Source organism: Morus notabilis, unplaced genomic scaffold (genome assembly GCF_000414095.1).
Source record: "Morus notabilis unplaced genomic scaffold, ASM41409v2 Scaffold1648, whole genome shotgun sequence".
In the NCBI taxonomy this organism is placed as follows: Eukaryota; Viridiplantae; Streptophyta; class Magnoliopsida; order Rosales; family Moraceae; genus Morus; species Morus notabilis.
The window spans coordinates 11213-29852 of record NW_010367846.1 but is presented as its reverse complement, the minus strand read 5'-3'; the positions used below and the strand labels follow the sequence as shown (position 1 = coordinate 29852).

General features: G+C 35.7%; 2 protein-coding genes across 3 annotated transcripts; both read right to left on the bottom strand.

Moving 5' to 3' along the window:
- Nucleotides 1-1357: 1357 nt before the first annotated feature.
- Nucleotides 1358-8180, bottom strand: LOC21384629 (putative disease resistance RPP13-like protein 1). Of its 2 annotated transcripts, none has more exons than XM_024175733.1 (11): nucleotides 8122-8180; nucleotides 4665-7934; nucleotides 4112-4205; nucleotides 3734-3901; nucleotides 3472-3558; nucleotides 3169-3303; nucleotides 2951-3061; nucleotides 2717-2811; nucleotides 2531-2636; nucleotides 2232-2318; nucleotides 1358-2133 (listed from the first exon to the last, which is right to left on the bottom strand). In XM_024175733.1, exons 2-11 carry the CDS (start codon nucleotides 7670-7672, stop codon nucleotides 1738-1740), a joined length of 4287 nt encoding a protein of 1428 aa, XP_024031501.1. In that variant the 5' UTR covers nucleotides 7673-7934; nucleotides 8122-8180; the 3' UTR covers nucleotides 1358-1737. The 2 variants fall into 2 exon arrangements, with proteins under 2 accessions (XP_024031501.1, XP_024031502.1); XM_024175734.1 differs by having other exon boundaries at nucleotides 1360-2133; nucleotides 2717-2808.
- A 433-nt stretch (nucleotides 8181-8613) lies between these two features.
- Nucleotides 8614-13242, bottom strand: LOC112094551 (putative disease resistance protein At3g14460). Its single transcript, XM_024175735.1, has 2 exons — nucleotides 9178-13242; nucleotides 8614-9091 (listed from the first exon to the last, which is right to left on the bottom strand). The coding sequence occupies exon 1, from the start codon at nucleotides 13184-13186 to the stop codon at nucleotides 9335-9337; it is 3852 nt and encodes a 1283-aa protein (XP_024031503.1). The 5' UTR covers nucleotides 13187-13242; the 3' UTR covers nucleotides 8614-9091; nucleotides 9178-9334.
- Nucleotides 13243-18640: the final 5398 nt, after the last annotated feature.

Here is an 18640-nt window from a genome sequence, read left to right as displayed (position 1 = left end):
TATATATATATATATATATATATATATATATATATAAATTAACGTTTCTAGCACATGCTATCGATTAGATGTTACTATCTTTCATGAAAGACGTCGTTGTTTTCAAGACTGTTGTCGTATTTAAGAATGTTGTTGCTTATAGCAGATATTGTCATTTTCTGCATATATACAAAGAATGTTGTCTTTTCTTGTACTTTAGTCGTTTATGCTTTTTGGTCGTTTTGAAAATCCGCGGTTGTTCTATTCCTAGGATATTTTCGTTTATGATTTTGGTCCTTTAGAGTATATGTTGTCGTTTGCAACTTATTGTCTTTCACGAGAGACGTCGTTTTTTTATTATATTGTCGTAATGGCAAATATTCTCCTTTCCGCATAATGTCTATCTCAGTTTTCACTTCAAATGTATTTTCGTTTGAAACAGATAATGCTTTTATACCCTTATTTATTGTTTATGCTCGTTATTCACTATCTCTGTTGTCGTTTTTGTGCGATGTTGTCGTTTGTACTGTATGGTCGTTTTTAATAGATATCGTTTTTGTACTCTCATCGCCTACACATTTTGACCTTTTTCAAAAATGGATCGTCGTTCGTTTTGTAGGATATTTTGTTTTTTAGATTTATTGTCGATTATGTTCGTGACATGTTTTTATCTACTTTTTTTTTGTTTTTTAGGCTCTGTTTGATAAGAGGGATGGAGAGAATTAGAGAGATAGTGAGGATTATGATAATCTTTTGTGTTGTTTGGTAGGATGGAGGGAGAGTTAAAATGATAGATGAATGAATGCTTATTTAATTACTTTTTCATCCTTTTTACTAATTTCATGTTAAACTTTTTAAGGATAAAATGATCTTTTTTAATTTCTAATGAGTAGATTGTATGAATCCTTCCATTAGAGGAGGAATGTAAAATGATGGGCCGGGTGGAGAGTCTTCCTCCACCTCTCCTCTTTCTCTCCTTCTCACTCCAACCAAACAAGAGATTAGGACTCTCCCTCCATCTCTCTCCCTCCACCCCTCACCCTCCCTCCATCTCTCCCTCCTACCAAACACACACTTAAATTTATTGTCGTTTCTGTTAAAGCCAAATTTAATCTACCATAAAATACAAAGTGGCAATGGAAACACAACTTGTAGGTTTGATATATCTGCCGTTTATACTTATTGTCGTTTTATGCTTTTCCATCTTTTTCAGGATGATATAGTTTTTTAGGCAAACAAACGGCCAACCAGAGCCGACAGCTCAAGGACCATTTAAATGGGCGACAAGATTACAGTCTATATATGAATATCCTTGCGAGATTAATTTAGCAAGTAACAACAATATCAGGAAGAACAAATGAATCTACACACACACACACACATACACGTGTGTGTGTGTAAATGCAAGCTGTACTGGTGTCCCTATAAGTGGAGTTTTCACCTCTACATATATGTTCTTTCTGGAGTTGCACAATATGTTCTTTCCATTTGTGTTTGATTCTCAACAGGGTCTCTAACTGATCTATTATAAAATATGAACCAAAAAAGTTCTGCAGGGTCCCAATATTTTCAAAACCCAAAGATGAAAGAGCAGAAATCATTCGGCATCCTCTATGTATATAGGAAAATCCCGTCGAAGGGACAGTAAGAAAGTCATGTAAACTCCAAAGAATATGGTGTTTCTAACAAACGACAATAAACTAATCAGGATAAAGAAATCTGTCTTGTGCTTGGAGTTATAAGTGCAAGCAGTCATAGTCAAGTGAAGTTCTGGTGCCGGCCATACTCCATGAGGCCTCCGTATGTACGATCCGACACCCCAATAAAAAGTGATTCAGTATCTGGACTGAATGATATCCCGGCTATCTCACCGAAGAAATCAATCTCTTGTTCTCTTTCATATCCACTCTTGACATCGAAGACATGAACAAAATCCGCAGGTTCTGCCATTGCCATATGACAGCCATCTGAAGTAAATCGGATTGAGCGAATGGCTGCAAGGTTGCCCCTCAGAACGTCAACGGATTTGGACAGATTACGCGCATCCCAAATCCTGCAGGTTTTGTCCTGGTTTCCCGTAGCGAAAGTGACACCATTGGGGTGCCATGCTGAGGCGAATGAGTAATCAAAGTGTCCATGAAATGCAGTCACAGTCTGCAAAAGAATCACAGATCAAATCAGTATAATACGTAGTATGTGTTTCAAGTTTTACGTGAATTAACATCATCAGAAAGTAGACGAGATCCGAGAACCTTTCCAGTTTGGGAGTCCACCAATAAACCATCTGGATTGTCCCCAACGACCACAAGAAGTTTACCATCAGGACTCAGAGAAGTATTCTGCAAACAGGAGGAGAGATCAGTATAGCAATAGAATAAAGGATGCTAGGCATTATTCATACAATTGAATCTTCCCAAGAGAAATGCCAAATCGACTTCCGAAGATATGAATTTGACTAAAAGCACTTGAATCCCGCATGGGACTTGCACATTTTTAGAAGTTCCCCAAATTTTTATGTAAAGAAAATGAAAACACAACGAAAGGAACTCACATTTACTGCCCAAGGGAATCGGAAATGTTTAGAAAGCTGAAATTTATCCATATTGAATTCTCTGACTCCACGGTCATTGCTCGAAGCTAGGAAGTGAAGTGCACCACTGAAATTTAGAATATCTGGATTAGCTAGGTTCATGTTTGGAAAATTAGTTCAGAGCAACGATAAGACTGCAATAACAACCTGGGACTTTCATAAATCTCAATAGAATTGGTTATGGCGTTATCATCGTAAGTTGTCCTAGAGCAATAGCTAACTCCAGGCCAATCAAGACGCTGCTTCAAATCCAAAAGAAGACTTTTCAGCTATGGCGAGTAAGTTACGCTTAGATGGCTAAGAGAGGAAAACTAGTAATAAGCTCTTTGAAAGATCACTAACCATGGTTAATTAGATTCATTCACTAACTAGTTCACTAACCTTGCAAATTAGTTCTCCTTGAAATCCTGCAACAACTAGGAGTTCATCTTTTGCTGCGAGCATACTAAGTTGAGTCCGTGTAAATCCCTCCAACAAGCTTCCAGGATGTCTCTATAAGAGAGAATTATAACGTGAATTATACATAAGAGCTTACATCGATAAAGGTAATGAAATCGGAAGTAGTTTGTCAAAACTTCAAAACTTTTCGTCCACAATACCTCCGAAGGTGCCACATGTTTAGAAATGTTGAGAACCTCAGACCTACTGGAAGTTAACGATGACCAATGGATGATTGAAGAATGCGAATTAAGGTAGACATCATGCTTTGAAGTAGCCCAGACCAAGTTCCTGAGCTGCATTGGCGAACATTAGAAGAGAGAGAAAAAAATAACTACCTACCTACCCTAATTTTACAAGGAAAAAAAAAAAGACAAATGCAGAAATCTTAAAGCTAATTTCATGAAAGCGGAAAAGCACCAGCTTCACATCCATAGGCTAAAAAAGCAAGCCACACTGCAAACCTGGAAATGATGAATACTTGGTTTGATCAATCGCACATTTTGTCTGAACTTATAGTAAGTAGACCCTTTCTCTGTAATTTTGCAATCCTGATTACAATGGAGAAGAAAAACACGATCTAAGCTGTTATCACCAATCATTGTTGATATTTTCTAGTCAAGGTTAACCATTATTAATAAGCGCAACATTACTCATGTCAAAATCCAAAGTGAAATCGAAATAACAAAAAACTAAACCAATTGATGGAATGTAGTTGGATTTTACCCTTCTTGAGCTCTCTCCTGAAAAAGGGACATTTTCATAATTCCGGTACTGCTCTAACCTCTTTTGGCGGTATTCCTCTCTTTTAATGCTAAGCCTTTCCCAAGGAATATCCTGGATATCGTTTCCTCCTCTAGCTTGAGCAGTAGTAATCTCAGCTACTTTACTATCCTGCATGAGGTTTCTATCAGTTATTCCAAAGTATATACAAAGCCAACCAAGGAAAGCAATGAACTCTACATAGGATCGTAAAGAAAAATTATTTACGGGAAAGAAGTTAGATCTATGAAAATCACAATGTTAATGGAGACTGTGCAAAAATAGGAGAATTCACAAAACATGCAGGTACGGCAGCAACCGAGCACTCATAAAGCCATCTACCTCTGGCGTTTCTCCTTCACGGTATTTTCCTTCGCTACTAGAAGAGTCAGCAACTTCTATTAGCGCCACACCTTCCCTCCTCGCAGATCCAGACCTATGCAGAATAATTTGAAACATAAATATTGCAGGAGAACTTTTGATGAAGGTATCAACTTCACAAGTCTGCCCAAAATGCAAAAGGAACCAACAAGGTCCATATTGACTATGATAAGCTACAGCTATTGATGCTTAACATCACAGACAATAAAAATGGCATAATTAGAAGATATTCTGGTATGCATTTGGTATAAAACCAGCTAAGCATCTATGATCTTGAATTCTTGATTGTCGTGTTATTAGTGTGGTCAATCAAAATCTATTTAGCACACTTAAAAATTTGAGTCATTGTACTTCACACAAGAATACGTCTAATTGATGTAAAAGTAAGAGATTAATTATATATATATATATATATATATATATAGAGAGAGAGAGAGAGAGAGAGAGAGAGAGAGAGAGAGAGAGAGCACTGAAAATTAGACAAATATTGGAAAAACTGGGTCAGACCCCACACCTGCTGTTGCTTCTTGTACCAAGTGATTCGGATTGATTGGCTTTTAGAAGAGAAGAGGGTGTCATTATTGGCAGACCCGGAAACTTTTCACAATCATGAATCTCCAACTCTTTGAGGGAGGTTAGGATTCCAAGACACCCCTCGTCTAAAGCTTTAAGCTCATCACAGAAGGAAATGCTAAGTGAACATAAACTTGAAGGCAACCCACCCTTAAGAAATGACTTCTGCTCTGGACAACCAGTTATCTTCATTACTTGAAGACATGGAAATGCACTCTCCATTTGTTGATCCCTAGGAAGAAAAGGCATCAACTGTTTACAGTTCACCACTTGAAGCATAATTAAGGCAGGAAGAGAATCTGGCAAGTGCACATTTAACTTTGGACAATCTTCCAAAAGAAGCTCCTTGAGACGGAGGAAAACTCCATCACCTTCAGCAAATGACCATTCCTTCCACTCTGGCATGTTCCAAAAATGCAAAATTTCTAGAGATTGAAATGGCTTAGACATAAAAGACCCATCAGAGTAGAACTCTGGACCTACCATCATTACACTATCACATCCCCATATCTCAAGCTTTTTGAGGGATGGTAGCTGCCCGAATGGTGGCAAGAAAAAACAACTTTTACAATAGTGCAGACGCACCTCCACTATATCAGAAAAGGAATGATGTCCTACCCAATTTGAGAACCTTGTACCTCTGTATCCATGGATAGAAAGTTGTTTAAGGTTCGTGTGAGGCTGGAGAGCATCAAGTACTTGTCTTTCTTTTTGGGAATTGTCAGCGCCGGTGCCACTAATAGCCCATTCCAAGGTCAGCTCCTTCAACTTCTTCTCTTCTAGATTAGCTTCCAACACATCTCCAACATCGACAACATTCTCAAGCCCCCAAATATGAAGACTTCTGGATAAATGTTGAAGCCTTCTCAACTCCTTAATGCTGGAACCACCATCTCTTCCTAAAACAAAACCGGTCAGTGTTTGCAACTCTTTTAGATTACAAATTTGAGGTGGCATCTCCTTTAAAGAAACAGTATTACTAATATCAAGATGGCGCAAGTTGATCAGGCTTCCCAAGTTCATTGGCAACTGAGTAAGGTTTGTACAATAAGCCAACAGCAGTGTCTGCAAGTTGTACAAAGTACATAAAGTTTCAGGTATTTCTTTAATTTCGGTTGAAGATAAGTCCAAATACCTTAGATATTTCAAATTGCCAATTGAAGTAGGCAACTCGGTGATAAAAGATAGAGGCAGTGAGAGTGCTTTCAAGCATCTTCCAGTTCTTGCCAAGAGTTCATCCACAACCAAATGGTTTGATGGCAGAAATATTCCTTGCAAGGCCAATGATTGTAACAATAGAAAGGTGCGCAAGAACTCAGCTTTAGATAAATCCGCATGTTTCATTAACTCAAACCCTCCAACGGATGCCAAATGACGAGTCTTACTTGTAAGGTTGTACAAGCTATTCTCATCCAACTTTAAACAAAATTCACCTGAGACAAAAGTAGCCAAATCATGGACAAGGTCATGCATGACAAGAGTTGACTCATTCGAACTTGATCGTTGAATCAATGACCGTGATATCAGAGCACGAATATACTCCTCTGCTACATCTTCCATTGGTCTTCCAGCTTTAGACTGCAAAAGACCTTCTGCCATCCACAGCAGAATTAGACGTCTCTTTTCATAATTGTAACCTTTGGGGAATATTGAGCAATAGGCAAAACATCGCTTAAGTTGTGAAGGCAAATAATGGTAGCTCAACCATAATACTGGAAGAATTTCACTACTCCCATTTTCTTGCAAATGCAACTCCCATATATCACTTTTTAGTATTTTTCTCCATTCTTCTAGATCAAACACAGAACGTAAAAGACCAGCAAGCGATTTTATTGCTAAAGGAAGACCCTTGCACTTTGTAACAATTTCACGACCAATTTTCTGTAAATCTGGATATGCATCTGAGTCAACACCATTAAAGGCGTGTTTTGCGAATAGCTGCCAAGAATCTTCATCCGTTATTACATGCAAGTCATGAATTGGAAAATTACCCATCTTTAATGCAACGGTTCTACTACGTGTTGTCACAATGATCTTACTGCCATTAGCTCCAAAATTAAAAGAGCTTTTCAACACGTTCCAGCTATCATAACTCTCGTTCCAAATGTCATCCAGAATAAAGAGAAACCTCTTCCCCTCCAAAGCCTCTTTTAGTTTGAATTGAAGCTTATAGGGATCCTCAATATCACATTTTTGAGAGGCGACACTTTCATAAATTGTTTTCATTGTTTTGAAAGTATCAAATTCATGTGATACCGTAACCCATGCTTTTAACTCAAAATATTCTTTCACCCTGTTGTCATTGAAGATGATCTGAGCAAGAGTGGTCTTGCCGATGCCACCCATGCCCACTATTGGAATCACAGGTATCTCATTGCCACTAACATCATCCACTAGCAGCAGTTTAATAATTGCCTCTTTATCAACATCCCTTCCATAAACACCAGATTCTTCAACCAAAGGAGCAGGTAATCTTTGTAAAAGTTTACTTTGAACACCTGCTTTTAGGCCAAGGACCTCTTTTCGATCCAAAAGAAGTTTTAATCTATGAAGGATCTCCACTATCTTAGACTTCACAGCCTTGTCAAATGCAGTAAAGGAAGAAGGGATGAGTTTCATCAAAATCTTACTCATGTTGTTGTTTTCTGATTGACCTTCCACCTTGCGGCTCAAAGCTTCAGTATTGATCTTGTCCACCAGCTCATCGGCTTGATAAACTACTTCTTTGAGCTCATCAAGCCACTTCCTAACGTTTTGATCTTCCATCTGTTTCTCCTCAGCATCATTTAGCACTGCACTTGCTGACAACAGCATTATCTCCAAGTCCTTGAGCTGGTCAACGATGAGTTTCTTTCCACGGAAGAAGTCCACGACCTCCTGAGAAGCCAATCTGTCAAACAAAACTTGAAGAAAAGCAGAGAGAAAAGCTCCACCAACCAGTTCAGCCATGCTTCTGCACTTAAGAAGAAACACAAAGATGGATGAAGGGAATCTATCGGTTGGAAACAATAGAAGAAATTTGGGACTTTTCTGGGTTTGTTTGGAGAGGATTTGGATTTGATGATCTGAATCATAGAGCAGTAAACTCTACACGGTCCACAAGTTTATTCCCAAATATTATTTATTCTGAAAGCAAAGTCCACAATTGGTTTTCGAGGAAAGTCAACAATTTGTTTGACCCTTTGTTTTGTTTTCTCTCTTCTGTAATTTCCTGTTGAATATTAGAATTGAAGAGCATTGTCAGTGACTCACAGAAGATAAGAACGGACCCTACAATTAGGACACTGATATTATGCAAGTAACTACATCATAATCAGACCACTGCAAATAGCCAAATAAGATTGATAGTTGAATAGTTCAAAAGCCAAAAGCAAATGATTTGTGCAAAAGTAAATCACCTCATCATCAGGCATTACTTCGAATTCTCTCCATTAGACCCGTGAAGAATTAAATAATTGGAAACGATTTAAAGGAATCTTAAAAATATATACAATATCATAACCAGTGTTTACAACGAATTTTCCTACTGTCAAAGCATGCTTGCAAATAATTGCTAGGAAACTTCATCTAACTGTTTTGGAGTATACCTGGCATCTCTTTGGCCCTTCCTTTCACATTAGTACAACATATCTTTCAACATTGCCTTTAGTGGGGTCAACAGAAAAAAGAAAAAAAAAAAATTACTATAGCCATAAGCCTGTAGCTTCTTTTTTTAGGGTTTTCTGTGGGACCGAGTTAAAGGAAGAAAAAAGATTAGAAAAATAAAAATAAAAAATTTTCATCAAATTCTGATTTAACTGTTATACTATTTTTAATCTGCTGGTATAAAATTATGTCTCACTAGTAGATTTTGTTTTATATACCACAAAAAATTCTCCTTTTTATAAATACATAAATTAGATACCCTCAAGCATTCGGCAAGTAAACAGAGTAGTCATACCTAAAAAAGGCTTACAGAAATAGTCCAGAGCCTTTACTGGTAAAGCTTTAAGAGATTTATAGATACAAAATCAGATCAAGACCATTTAAACAGAGCCAAACATTTGAGCCACATGCCATTCGCACTAAAGATGCCATCAATCGTTTTCTATCAGCATATCATGTACAGGTCCATTGTTTGTTAACATTCTCTAAAAGTAAGCTTTTCAGCAGATAAGCACGATTTTCAGTCCCCGCCATCATTCTATTTTAGCAAGGGCCCATGTTCATAAAACTTCTACAAAGTACACTTTTATCACATACACAAGTTGACACAAGTTGAGACCACTTCTTCTTCTCTGGCTTTATTTTTTTTTGGTTCTCTATGCAAAAATTTGCACTTGTTCCCATAAGAAACTCTGAACAGAGCATAACTGGCAAGCCCTTCTCCTGCAACAATTTGACAAATTTTATTATTTGACATCAACACCATGAAGATGGCATTTTAAGATAAAATTTGGTTTCAAAAAACTAACCATTAGAACATTCTTAGAAGCATCAAATTGAGGTAAAAATCAGATGGCTGCAACTGTTGCAAGAAGACTTGGAACAAACTTGCAACCTTTCTGTTTGTCACGAGTTTCAGCACGTTCTGGAGTGCAGACGCGAGTATTAAGCACATGTGATACTTTTTTAACTTGTAAAAATTACATCATCATCAATCTGTAAGCAAGCATCTTGAGCGATTTTATTCCAGTCATTTTTGTTTTTTCCTTGCCACTTTTCTTTCAGCAAATGACAGTTGCAGATCTGTATAGAACGAAGTGAGGAAGGAAGCTGCCCTTCCGGCATGAACTGAAGCTCAGGGCAGTTATGGATCTTTAACTCTTTAAGAGATTTGAGATGTTGAAGTCCCTCATGGTTCAGTGACTTCAAGTTAGGAACTCCCGAGATGTAAAGAGAGGTAAGAGTAGGAGGCAGCATTCCCACCTGGGGAAAGGACTTCAACTGTTCACACTCACTATTAACACCAATACTGAAATCTCTAAGCAATGAAAGTCCTTGAAGATTCCACTCATCAGCAGCAATGAGCTTCTCACAAGATAAAATCGAAAGAGAGCGTAAACTTGATGGCAAACCTCCCTTGGGAAAGGAAGAGAGTTCTTGGCAGTAACTCAAACGTAATACTTGTAGAGATGAGAGGCAAGAGTACATTCCCTGGGGGAGAGATTTTAGTTTCTCACATTTCTCAACCACAAGCCAGGTCAAGTTTGGTGCAGGAAGTCCTCCTCTTGGAAAAGATAAAAAGTTATGACACTCGGAAATTTGCACGAAACGCAGAGATCTAAGTGCTTGAAAATGTTCCTCTGGAAATGACAGTGATTCCAAATACTCGCATCCCTCTATATGCAAACGATTTAGTTTTGGAAAGAAGTGCAATGGAAAGGACTTGAGGGAGGAACAACTAAAGCATATTGACAAGCTTTCAATGAATTCATTGAAACCATACATAGGGAACTCTAACCTCAGGCAGCCGCTTATTCCTAGTACTTTCAAAGTTGGAGGTGGATCATCACCCTTAAGAAGGCAACTAAGGGAAAGACAGTTTGAGATGTTCAACTCTTCAAGAGTGTTGTTGTATACTATTTTATCAGGTAGGGATACTATGGTATGATTTTCCGCAATTGAGAGCCACGATAACGATAATTCTGGTGGAATAGTCTCCAAAATTTTCTCCCGAAAGTTGACCAGGTCTAGTTGACAAAGAGCTGGAGCCTTGCAAAGTGAAACCATAAGTTGCGGACAATCAATGATCCCAAGTTCTGCTAGTTCAGGAAGATGGTCGGGAAAATCGCCAGTTAGCTCTTTACAATTTTCAATGTAAAGCTCCCGAAGACTAGGGAAAGATCCACAGTTAGGTCCTCTTTGAAAACAACGCCATTCTTTCCATCTCAACATATCCGCAAATCTCAGAATTTCCAAACATCTAAATGGCTGAACTGAAGAGTCTCCACAAAATTCATGGCCCACCTTTTCAACTAGATCAAACCCTATGACAGAAAGTTCTTTGAGAGAAGGTAGCTGCCCTAGTGGTGGCAAAGAGAGAGAATTTTCACAACCCATTAGAGATAGGAAAACTATGTTAGAGAAAGAAGGATTTCCCAACCAATGAGGAAATATGGTACCACCATAGTTCTTGATAGTCAGTCTTTTTAAGTTTGTATGAGGCTGCATTTTGTCAAGTAGTTCCCGTTCCTTCTGAGTATCATCAACAACAGCATTAGCATCCCACTCCAGCACCAACTCTTTAAGGTGCTTCTTATCCTTGAAGCTAATATCTAAAGCATCCTTAGCACAAACAATGTTTTGAAGCCCCAAAACAGAAAGGGTTCCTCGAAGATTTTGAAGCTGTCCCAACTCCCTTATGCTAGCCCCACTGCCTTTTCCCAAAACAAACATAGTTAATGTCTGGAGATCTTTCAAGTGACATATCTGCAATGGCATTTCTTTTAAGTTTGTTCCATCATTATAAAGATGACGCAAGTTAATTAGTCTTCCAATGTCGGATGGCAACTGAGTGAGAGAGAAACAATTTGATAACTTTAATGTTTGCAAGTAGTACAAAGTGCTGATAGAAGCAGGTAACATTTTGATTCCAGTATGAGAAAGGTCCAGATACCTCAGATGTTTTAAATTAGAAACTGAATCAGGCAACTCCGTCAGATTACTATAATGTGACAAAGACAGCACCCGTAAGCGTGTTAGACTTGGTAATAAATCAGTGGTCACCTTCTCACTCAAGAAGTTTTCAGATGATGATAAGTTCAACGGTAGGAAGGTGCGCAAGCACTTTGCTCCGTCAAGCGAATCAAATTTTTTGGAGGTTTCATAATCTGATCTCATATAGGAAAAATGGCGAGCACTTTTTGGAATTTCTTGTGAATTGTTGCCCTCCAACCTAAAACAAAAGTCTCCAGCCACATACTTTGCTAAATCATTAACAAGGTCATGCATGATGAAACATGCTGCATAATGGAAATCGAAACAGAATTCATTTGACACAACAGTAGCCAAATCATAAACAAGATCATGCATGAAGAGAGTTGATTTATCTGGACTTAATCGTTGAAACAATGACCTCGATATTAGATCTTGAAAATACTCCTCTCCAATTTCTTCCATCCGTTTTCCTTTCTTAGGCTGCAAAAGACCTTCTGCCATCCACAACAATATTATTTTTTCTTTTTGGAATGCATAATCTTTTGGAAATATTGCACAGTAGGCAAAACAACGCTTTAAATGTGAAGGCAAATAACGATAGCTCAACCATAAAGCCGGAAGAATCTCACTCTTCTTTTCATACAATTCCCATACGTTGCTCCTCAATATACTTTCCCAAATACTTAGATTCCGTTCTGGCCGTAGGAGGCCTCCAAGAGATTTTACTGCCAAGGGGAGACCGTTGCACTTTTTGACAATTTCTCTTCCAATTTCTCGCAGAGCCGGGTAAGCATCTACCTCTATAGAAGTGCTAAAGGCATGTCTTGAAAATAATTTCCAGCAACCTTCCTCGGACATGCCTGACAGGTAATGAATATGCCCGGTCGCCACCATCCTTGCAACAATTATGCTGCGAGTGGTCACAATTATCTTGCTCTCATGCGCTCCAGATTCGAAAGCACTTTTCAAAGCATCCCATAAATGATAATTCTCATTCCAAACATCGTCAAGAACAAAAAGAAATCTCTTTTCCCTCAAAGCCTCCCTCAAGTCAACTAGAAGCTGATACAAATCGTCGATTGCGCATTTTCGCGATGACACCGTCTCCAATATTGTTCTCGTCACTCTGGAAACATCAAACTCATCCGACACAGTAACCCAAACTTTGACATCAAAATAGCTATCTACTCTATCATCATTATAAACGAGCTGAGCTAGAGTAGTTTTCCCAATACCGCCCATGCCCACGATGGGGATCGCGGAAATTCTCCGCCCGCCACAATCACTTGATACCAACAATTCAACAATAAACGTTTTATCAAAATCCCTTTCGTAAACATCGGATTCCTCTACCAAATGAACTATCGGTCTTTGCAAAAATCTCCTCTGAACACTCTCTTGCAGACCAAGAACATCTCTTTGATCAATTAGAAGTCTTAATCTACGAATTACCTCCTCAATCTCCGGTCCAAATCCATTCATAAACGAGTTCGAGAAAAGCCTAAGAAACTTACTCGTTCTGTGCCGGCTTTCGAGCTCGTTGCTCAGAGCTTTGTAATTGATCTCGTCTACCAAGTCGTCGGCTTCGAGAGCGACGTCGGCGAGCAGACCGAGCCACTTTCCGACATTGCGGTCGCTGAGCTGCTTCTCCTCGGCATCGTCGAGAAGCTTGTTAGCGGACAACAAGACGACTTTCAATTCTTCGAGACGCTTAACGACGAGGCTCTTGCCGAAAAGGTAATCGACGACCTCGCGACAAGCGAGCCTTTCGATCAAGACCTGAACAATAGCGGAGAGAAGAGCTCCGGCGAAGAGGTCCACCATGTTTACGAGCTCGAACAGAAGCTGAAAGATGGATGGAATAAGCAGAGAAATGAGGGGTTTTTTTTTTTTTTTTTTTTTTTTGCAAAGGGGAAAAATGAGAGCTTTTTCGGCGGGTTTTAGGATAAGAAGCAGGGGAACGAGGGTCATTGTTTGTAAACAGTTATATAGAATAATAATCGGGTGAACAAAAGACCCGACAACCGACAAACCTAAGCACGTTCTTTTGTCTAAAAAACTCAAAAAAAAGATAATTTGAGTTTTAATTTTATTCAAGTTCACATTTTTTAAAGTTTTAACTTTATTCAATTTTATTCAAGTTACAACTTTAACTCAAGTTATAACTCAAATTCAACTTAAAAACTATACTCAAATTACACTCCAAAAGAACAATCCCTAATTAATCCACCCGCAACCCTTTTTAACTCGAATTTGATCAATTCGATTAAAGAGATCAACCCAATTCATCCAACCGGTTGTTAATTAAGTGGGTTTAGGTTAAGTTTTTCTTAATCTAAATTGATCCGAATCCAGCTAATATATTTATTTATGTAAATAAATATTTTTCTATCTCATAGTATATAAAATGTGTTCATTTGCACAATTTAAGTTATGATTTAAGTTGTGTGTGTACGAGAAAAATAATGTAATAAAAAAGTTGAATTTGAATTTATGTGAGAAAAAATATTGTAACAATATGACTTAAGTCATGAAATAAACAATGCCATAATTTTTGTATTATATTTTACATTATTTACTTGACAATTTATTATGTTTTATGTTGTATGAACTTTTATTCTTGTTTGTTTTTTAGTTTACAACTTCTATATTTGAACTTGTTTTACATATATTTTATTTTTATATTGATTTATAACGTATGTGATAATTTTGAAACTTTATAAGGCTAATATTGTGATAAAAGTTTTCTTTTTATACATTTTTTATTTTAGGTTGAATAATTAGTTTTTTTATTTTTTTACTTTTTTATTATGTTCAACTCGATTAACCCATCTAAACTATCTAAAATTTAATTGAGTGGGTTAATTTTAAACTTTGAGTTGATTGGGTGGGTTAAATTTAAAATCAACTCACTCAATTGGGTTGAAAAATCTCAAAAACCCAATTCACTCTTAACCAGCTAAAAAAGGTGTTTCGCACAATAGGCCATAAACTTTCCATGTTTTGAGAAATTACCCCTGAGCTTCTAATGTTGACAATTGATCTTTAAGCTTTTTTTTTTTTTTTTTTTTGTTAATAACAGGAAATCTTTATGGTGAAACAAGTTATTTTTTTTCCATTAGTGGAGCAAGTATTTTTAATAGTTAAATTAGTTTTTTAATAGTTAGATATGTGCATGTCCGTATTAAAAATTTATAGAGCACCACACAAAATTATTTTTGCTGCAAATCTAACCGTTAAAAAATTAATCGAATGGTAAAAACACTTATCCTACTAGTGGAATAAAATAACTTTCTTTGTAAAAACTATCATGTTAATAATTAATCTTTAAGCTTGTCAAACTTCTATTTAACCCAAATTGATGGTCATGTAAATTGATGACAGAAATACTGATGTACATTTTTTATTTTTAAAACTTTACACATTAACAAATTACCTCATAAATTTTTAATTTAGTCAATTAATTTATTTTTTTGCCATCGCCAATTTAAACGAGTTTAACAATTTGCGTCACCTTGCAATAATTTGATAAATTGAAGGGTCAAACCTTGCACAATATTCATGTAGGTGGGTGGAATTTATAATTAGAGCATCTCCAATGGTAAAATTGACATTTTAGTGTAGAAAATATTCTCCCAATATAATGTCATTTATTATATTAAATTTACCGTATACTATACTTTATGACAAATTTACCGCTAAATATAGCATATAAAAAATATGATATTTGATTGTTATTAGTAGATATGTTTACTTTTTCATTTTAATCATCACAACATTTACATTTTTAAATTATTATAATTTTTAAAGTCTAATGATTATGTCAAAAAGTAGATTAGAGTTTGTTTGGATTGGCTTGAAAAGTTGCCTTTGGGATGGACATCTTTAAAGTGCTTTTCACTCTTACAAACTCTTTTAAAACAAATTATCTCATTAGTGCTTGTGAAAAGAGGGCTTATGAAAAGCTTTTTCATTTACATTTTAAACTTTTTATTTATGAATAATAAATTAAAAATTCCATCTATATTCTTGTATTACATTACTAATAAGTGTTTTGACTTATTTGTCCGAACAGATTCAAAAGTTATTTTAAATTAAAAAGTTTTTTCATGCACTATATAAACACTAAATAAAAAGCCTTGATTTATACTTTTCTTCTTCTACCGTTTAAAAGTAAAAGCACAAACTCTCTTAAACAGACACTTAGCATTTGAAATAAAATTATATAGTAGAGTACAAATGAAAATAACATGTTAGATATACCATTATCGTATTTTTTGGAATTAAAGATACAATTGACATTAACATTTGTATTAGAGATAGTCTTAGTAAGAGAATTTGTATTGGAGATAGTCATCCAAAAAGTAAGAAGTTATAGGAAATTTTTATGATAGAGAAGACTATTTTACTCTACTAATAAAAATTATTATTTTTAACTGTTAGATTAATTTTTTTAAAAATAAATGTGTGTATATCTACGTTAAAAATTCACAGCACGTGAATAAAAGGCTACTACTGTAGATGAAGACTGTTGAATAGCTTTATTTACCGTAAACGCACCCGTTCTTTTTCTTTTTCTTTTTTCTCCTTTTCTTGGAATGACATATTATTGTTCTCAGTTTTCACTGGCCACGTACAAATGATAAACAGAAGAAAGATTCCTTTAGAAGCATAGTTGCTTTTGCTTTACTCTGAGTAGTCCATTTACGCATGTATCTAGTAGAATCGTTTTTTTTCTCGTGCTTGTCTCTTTCTAATTTAGCTGGGAAATTGTTCTGTCGCCAACTTGAAAAGAAAGTATCTAACAATAACAGTTCAGTCTGACCAAATAACGACCATATTATGCATTATTAATATATTTCACCAAGTACGATGCCAAAAGCATGCATGTAATTTGCGAATTTCTTTAATTAGTTTATTCTTTATTGATGAAAGAGCTTTTCTTTCCAGGAAATTTCTGGAAGAGCAGGAGTCTAAAATGGCAAACGCGTGAATATGCGCCATTAACAGCTTATAATATTAATATATGTGTGCAAATATTTGTTTGGTTAGATATATTAGAGTAGAAAATTATGATCATCTATAAAGTACTAACACATTAAAAATGTCATGTGAATTGATCAAGTCCGCAAATTCATTAGAACGTGGCGGCACAGGAACCATAGGGACGTGGCAAAAACAACACTTGCGTTTGATATTTCGGTTTGGTTGGTCTTTCTCTTTTTCACGCGCTTCGTTTTTCTCCTTTCTTGAACTTTTTCTTTATTTTTACTCTTCTTCTTAATCTATTCATCGAGTTTATACATTGTTGGGATTTTCTTTCATTGGGCTTGAAATAAGTATACGAGTATTAAGGATGTTCCTTTAAATGGGCTCTCATAACGCGCTCTCTCTCTCGTTAAAGTATAAAATTATTGTTGATTTACATCCTAACAGTTTAAACTTTTGGGATAGATATTGGTAAACTAATAGTAGCGCTTCGTTTTTCTCCTTTCTTGAACTTTTTCTTTATTTTTACTCTTCTTCTTAATCTATTCATCGAGTTTATACATTGTTGGGATTTTCTTTCATTGGGCTTGAAATAAGTATACGAGTATTAAGGATGTTCCTTTAAATGGGCTCTCATAACGCGCTCTCTCTCTCTCGTTAAAGTATAAAATTATTGTTGATTTACATCCTAACAGTTTAAACTTTTGGGATAGATTGGTAAACTAACATAGTATCAGAATGGGAGGTCTTGAGTTCAAACTCCCGTAATTGCACTCTTTATCTCCATTTAAAATTGTCATTATGTGTTAAGTTTTTAATATATCTCGGGCTTAAATATTCACGTGTTGAGCCTTCTAATTAATTTACTCACACGATTACCTATTTTTCAACCTATACGTGAGAGGAAGTGTTAAAATATAAAAAGTTTTTAGAATGAATTGTTAAGCTAACATCTCTCTCTAAGAACCCCTAGGGAGAATACCGTGCGTTACAGCTAGGAAATTTCGTATTGTATCTTACTAAAGAAACCCTAGGGAGAATTAATACCATGTGTTACAGTCAGGAAATTTCGTATTGTATACCAATATATATATTTATATGTATATATATATATATATATATACAGCCGACAAAAGCATTTGAAACTAACAAAGCGTTATAAACAGAAGCAAATTCCATATATCTGTATATTAATAGTTAATATGACATAACATGACATTGAAGTCGATCATAAAGCATTATCGAAACGGGGCTTTTCCAAACAAATCAGCTGCGACAAGAGAAAAAAAAAAAAAAAAGTTGCTTTCGTTTGTGCGAGTTTGGTCTCTTCTCTTTTTCTTCCTTTTTCAAAGTCTCTTTTCTTTTTTCTATTATTAGCTTCTTCAATTTGCTTTTATCTACCTAACACACTGATTTTGTAGTTGGCCCGAAAATTAGTGCGCAAACGATCATAAATATTGTTGACGTCGATTGTTGCTTCTTCTTTTAACTTACGCAACTCAAATATTATAATTATAATGTCATTTTGGCCCCATCTTCTCGATCATTGAATCTAGTGCAAAATTGCAAAGGTTAATTCTTTTTTATGTGAGGTATATAATTGTTGGAGTTTATCTATTCGTATTATTTTGAAACAATTTTCTGGCAAATTAATTACATAGATACACTGTCGATATTTTGTAATTCTAAATTATAATTTAATTATGATAAAAAAAATGCAAATTTGGAATCATTTTTCATTAATGTTGGCCTTTAATGTGCAGGAGGGCTGGTTTATCCTGTTGGTTCTCTTCTAAAGAGATTAAAAAACGACACAAGTACCATGAGACGACGATAAATTTCAAATACGACATAAAAGAAAAACGACAAGAATGTAAGAATTATCATGAACTGATTTTTTTGAAAAAAAAAAAAAAAAAAAACTTATCAAACGACAGCGATCGGAATTATAAACGACAATATGATATCAGTTCAAGGGAAAACATTAATTGTATTATTATCATAAGCAGACATAACTGCAACAAATCATAAAATGACATACAACATTTAAAAGGGACGATCAACAAGCCTCAAAATACACCAACGTCATGTTTATTTATCATGAATGAGAACAATTAGTGTTATTATTTTTAAAGTTAATAAACGCTAAAAAGAGAATTGGATATTGTTTCCAACGCCACTCTCTTATTTATTAAATACTTTTTTTTGCAACACTTTTCTCTTTTTTTGGTAGAAATTCAACGCCTTCTTTTCTAATACATTGCATTACAAGTAAACATGCATTAATTG

What these genes read in the sequence shown, in the direction of transcription:
- LOC21384629 (XM_024175733.1), bottom strand. Translation starts at nt 7,672, where the DNA reads ATGGCTGAACTGGTTGGTGGAGCTTTTCTCTCTGCTTTTCTTCAAGTT. An exon ending in CAGGAGAGAGCTCAAGAAGG is followed by an intron (nt 3,559 to 3,733) that starts GTAAAATCCAAC and finishes CATTGTAATCAG; the next exon opens with GATTGCAAAATTACAGAGAA. An exon ending in TGGACTCCCAAACTGGAAAG is followed by an intron (nt 2,134 to 2,231) that starts GTTCTCGGATCT and finishes ATTCTTTTGCAG; the next exon opens with ACTGTGACTGCATTTCATGG.
- LOC112094551 (XM_024175735.1), bottom strand. Translation starts at nt 13,186, where the DNA reads ATGGTGGACCTCTTCGCCGGAGCTCTTCTCTCCGCTATTGTTCAGGTC.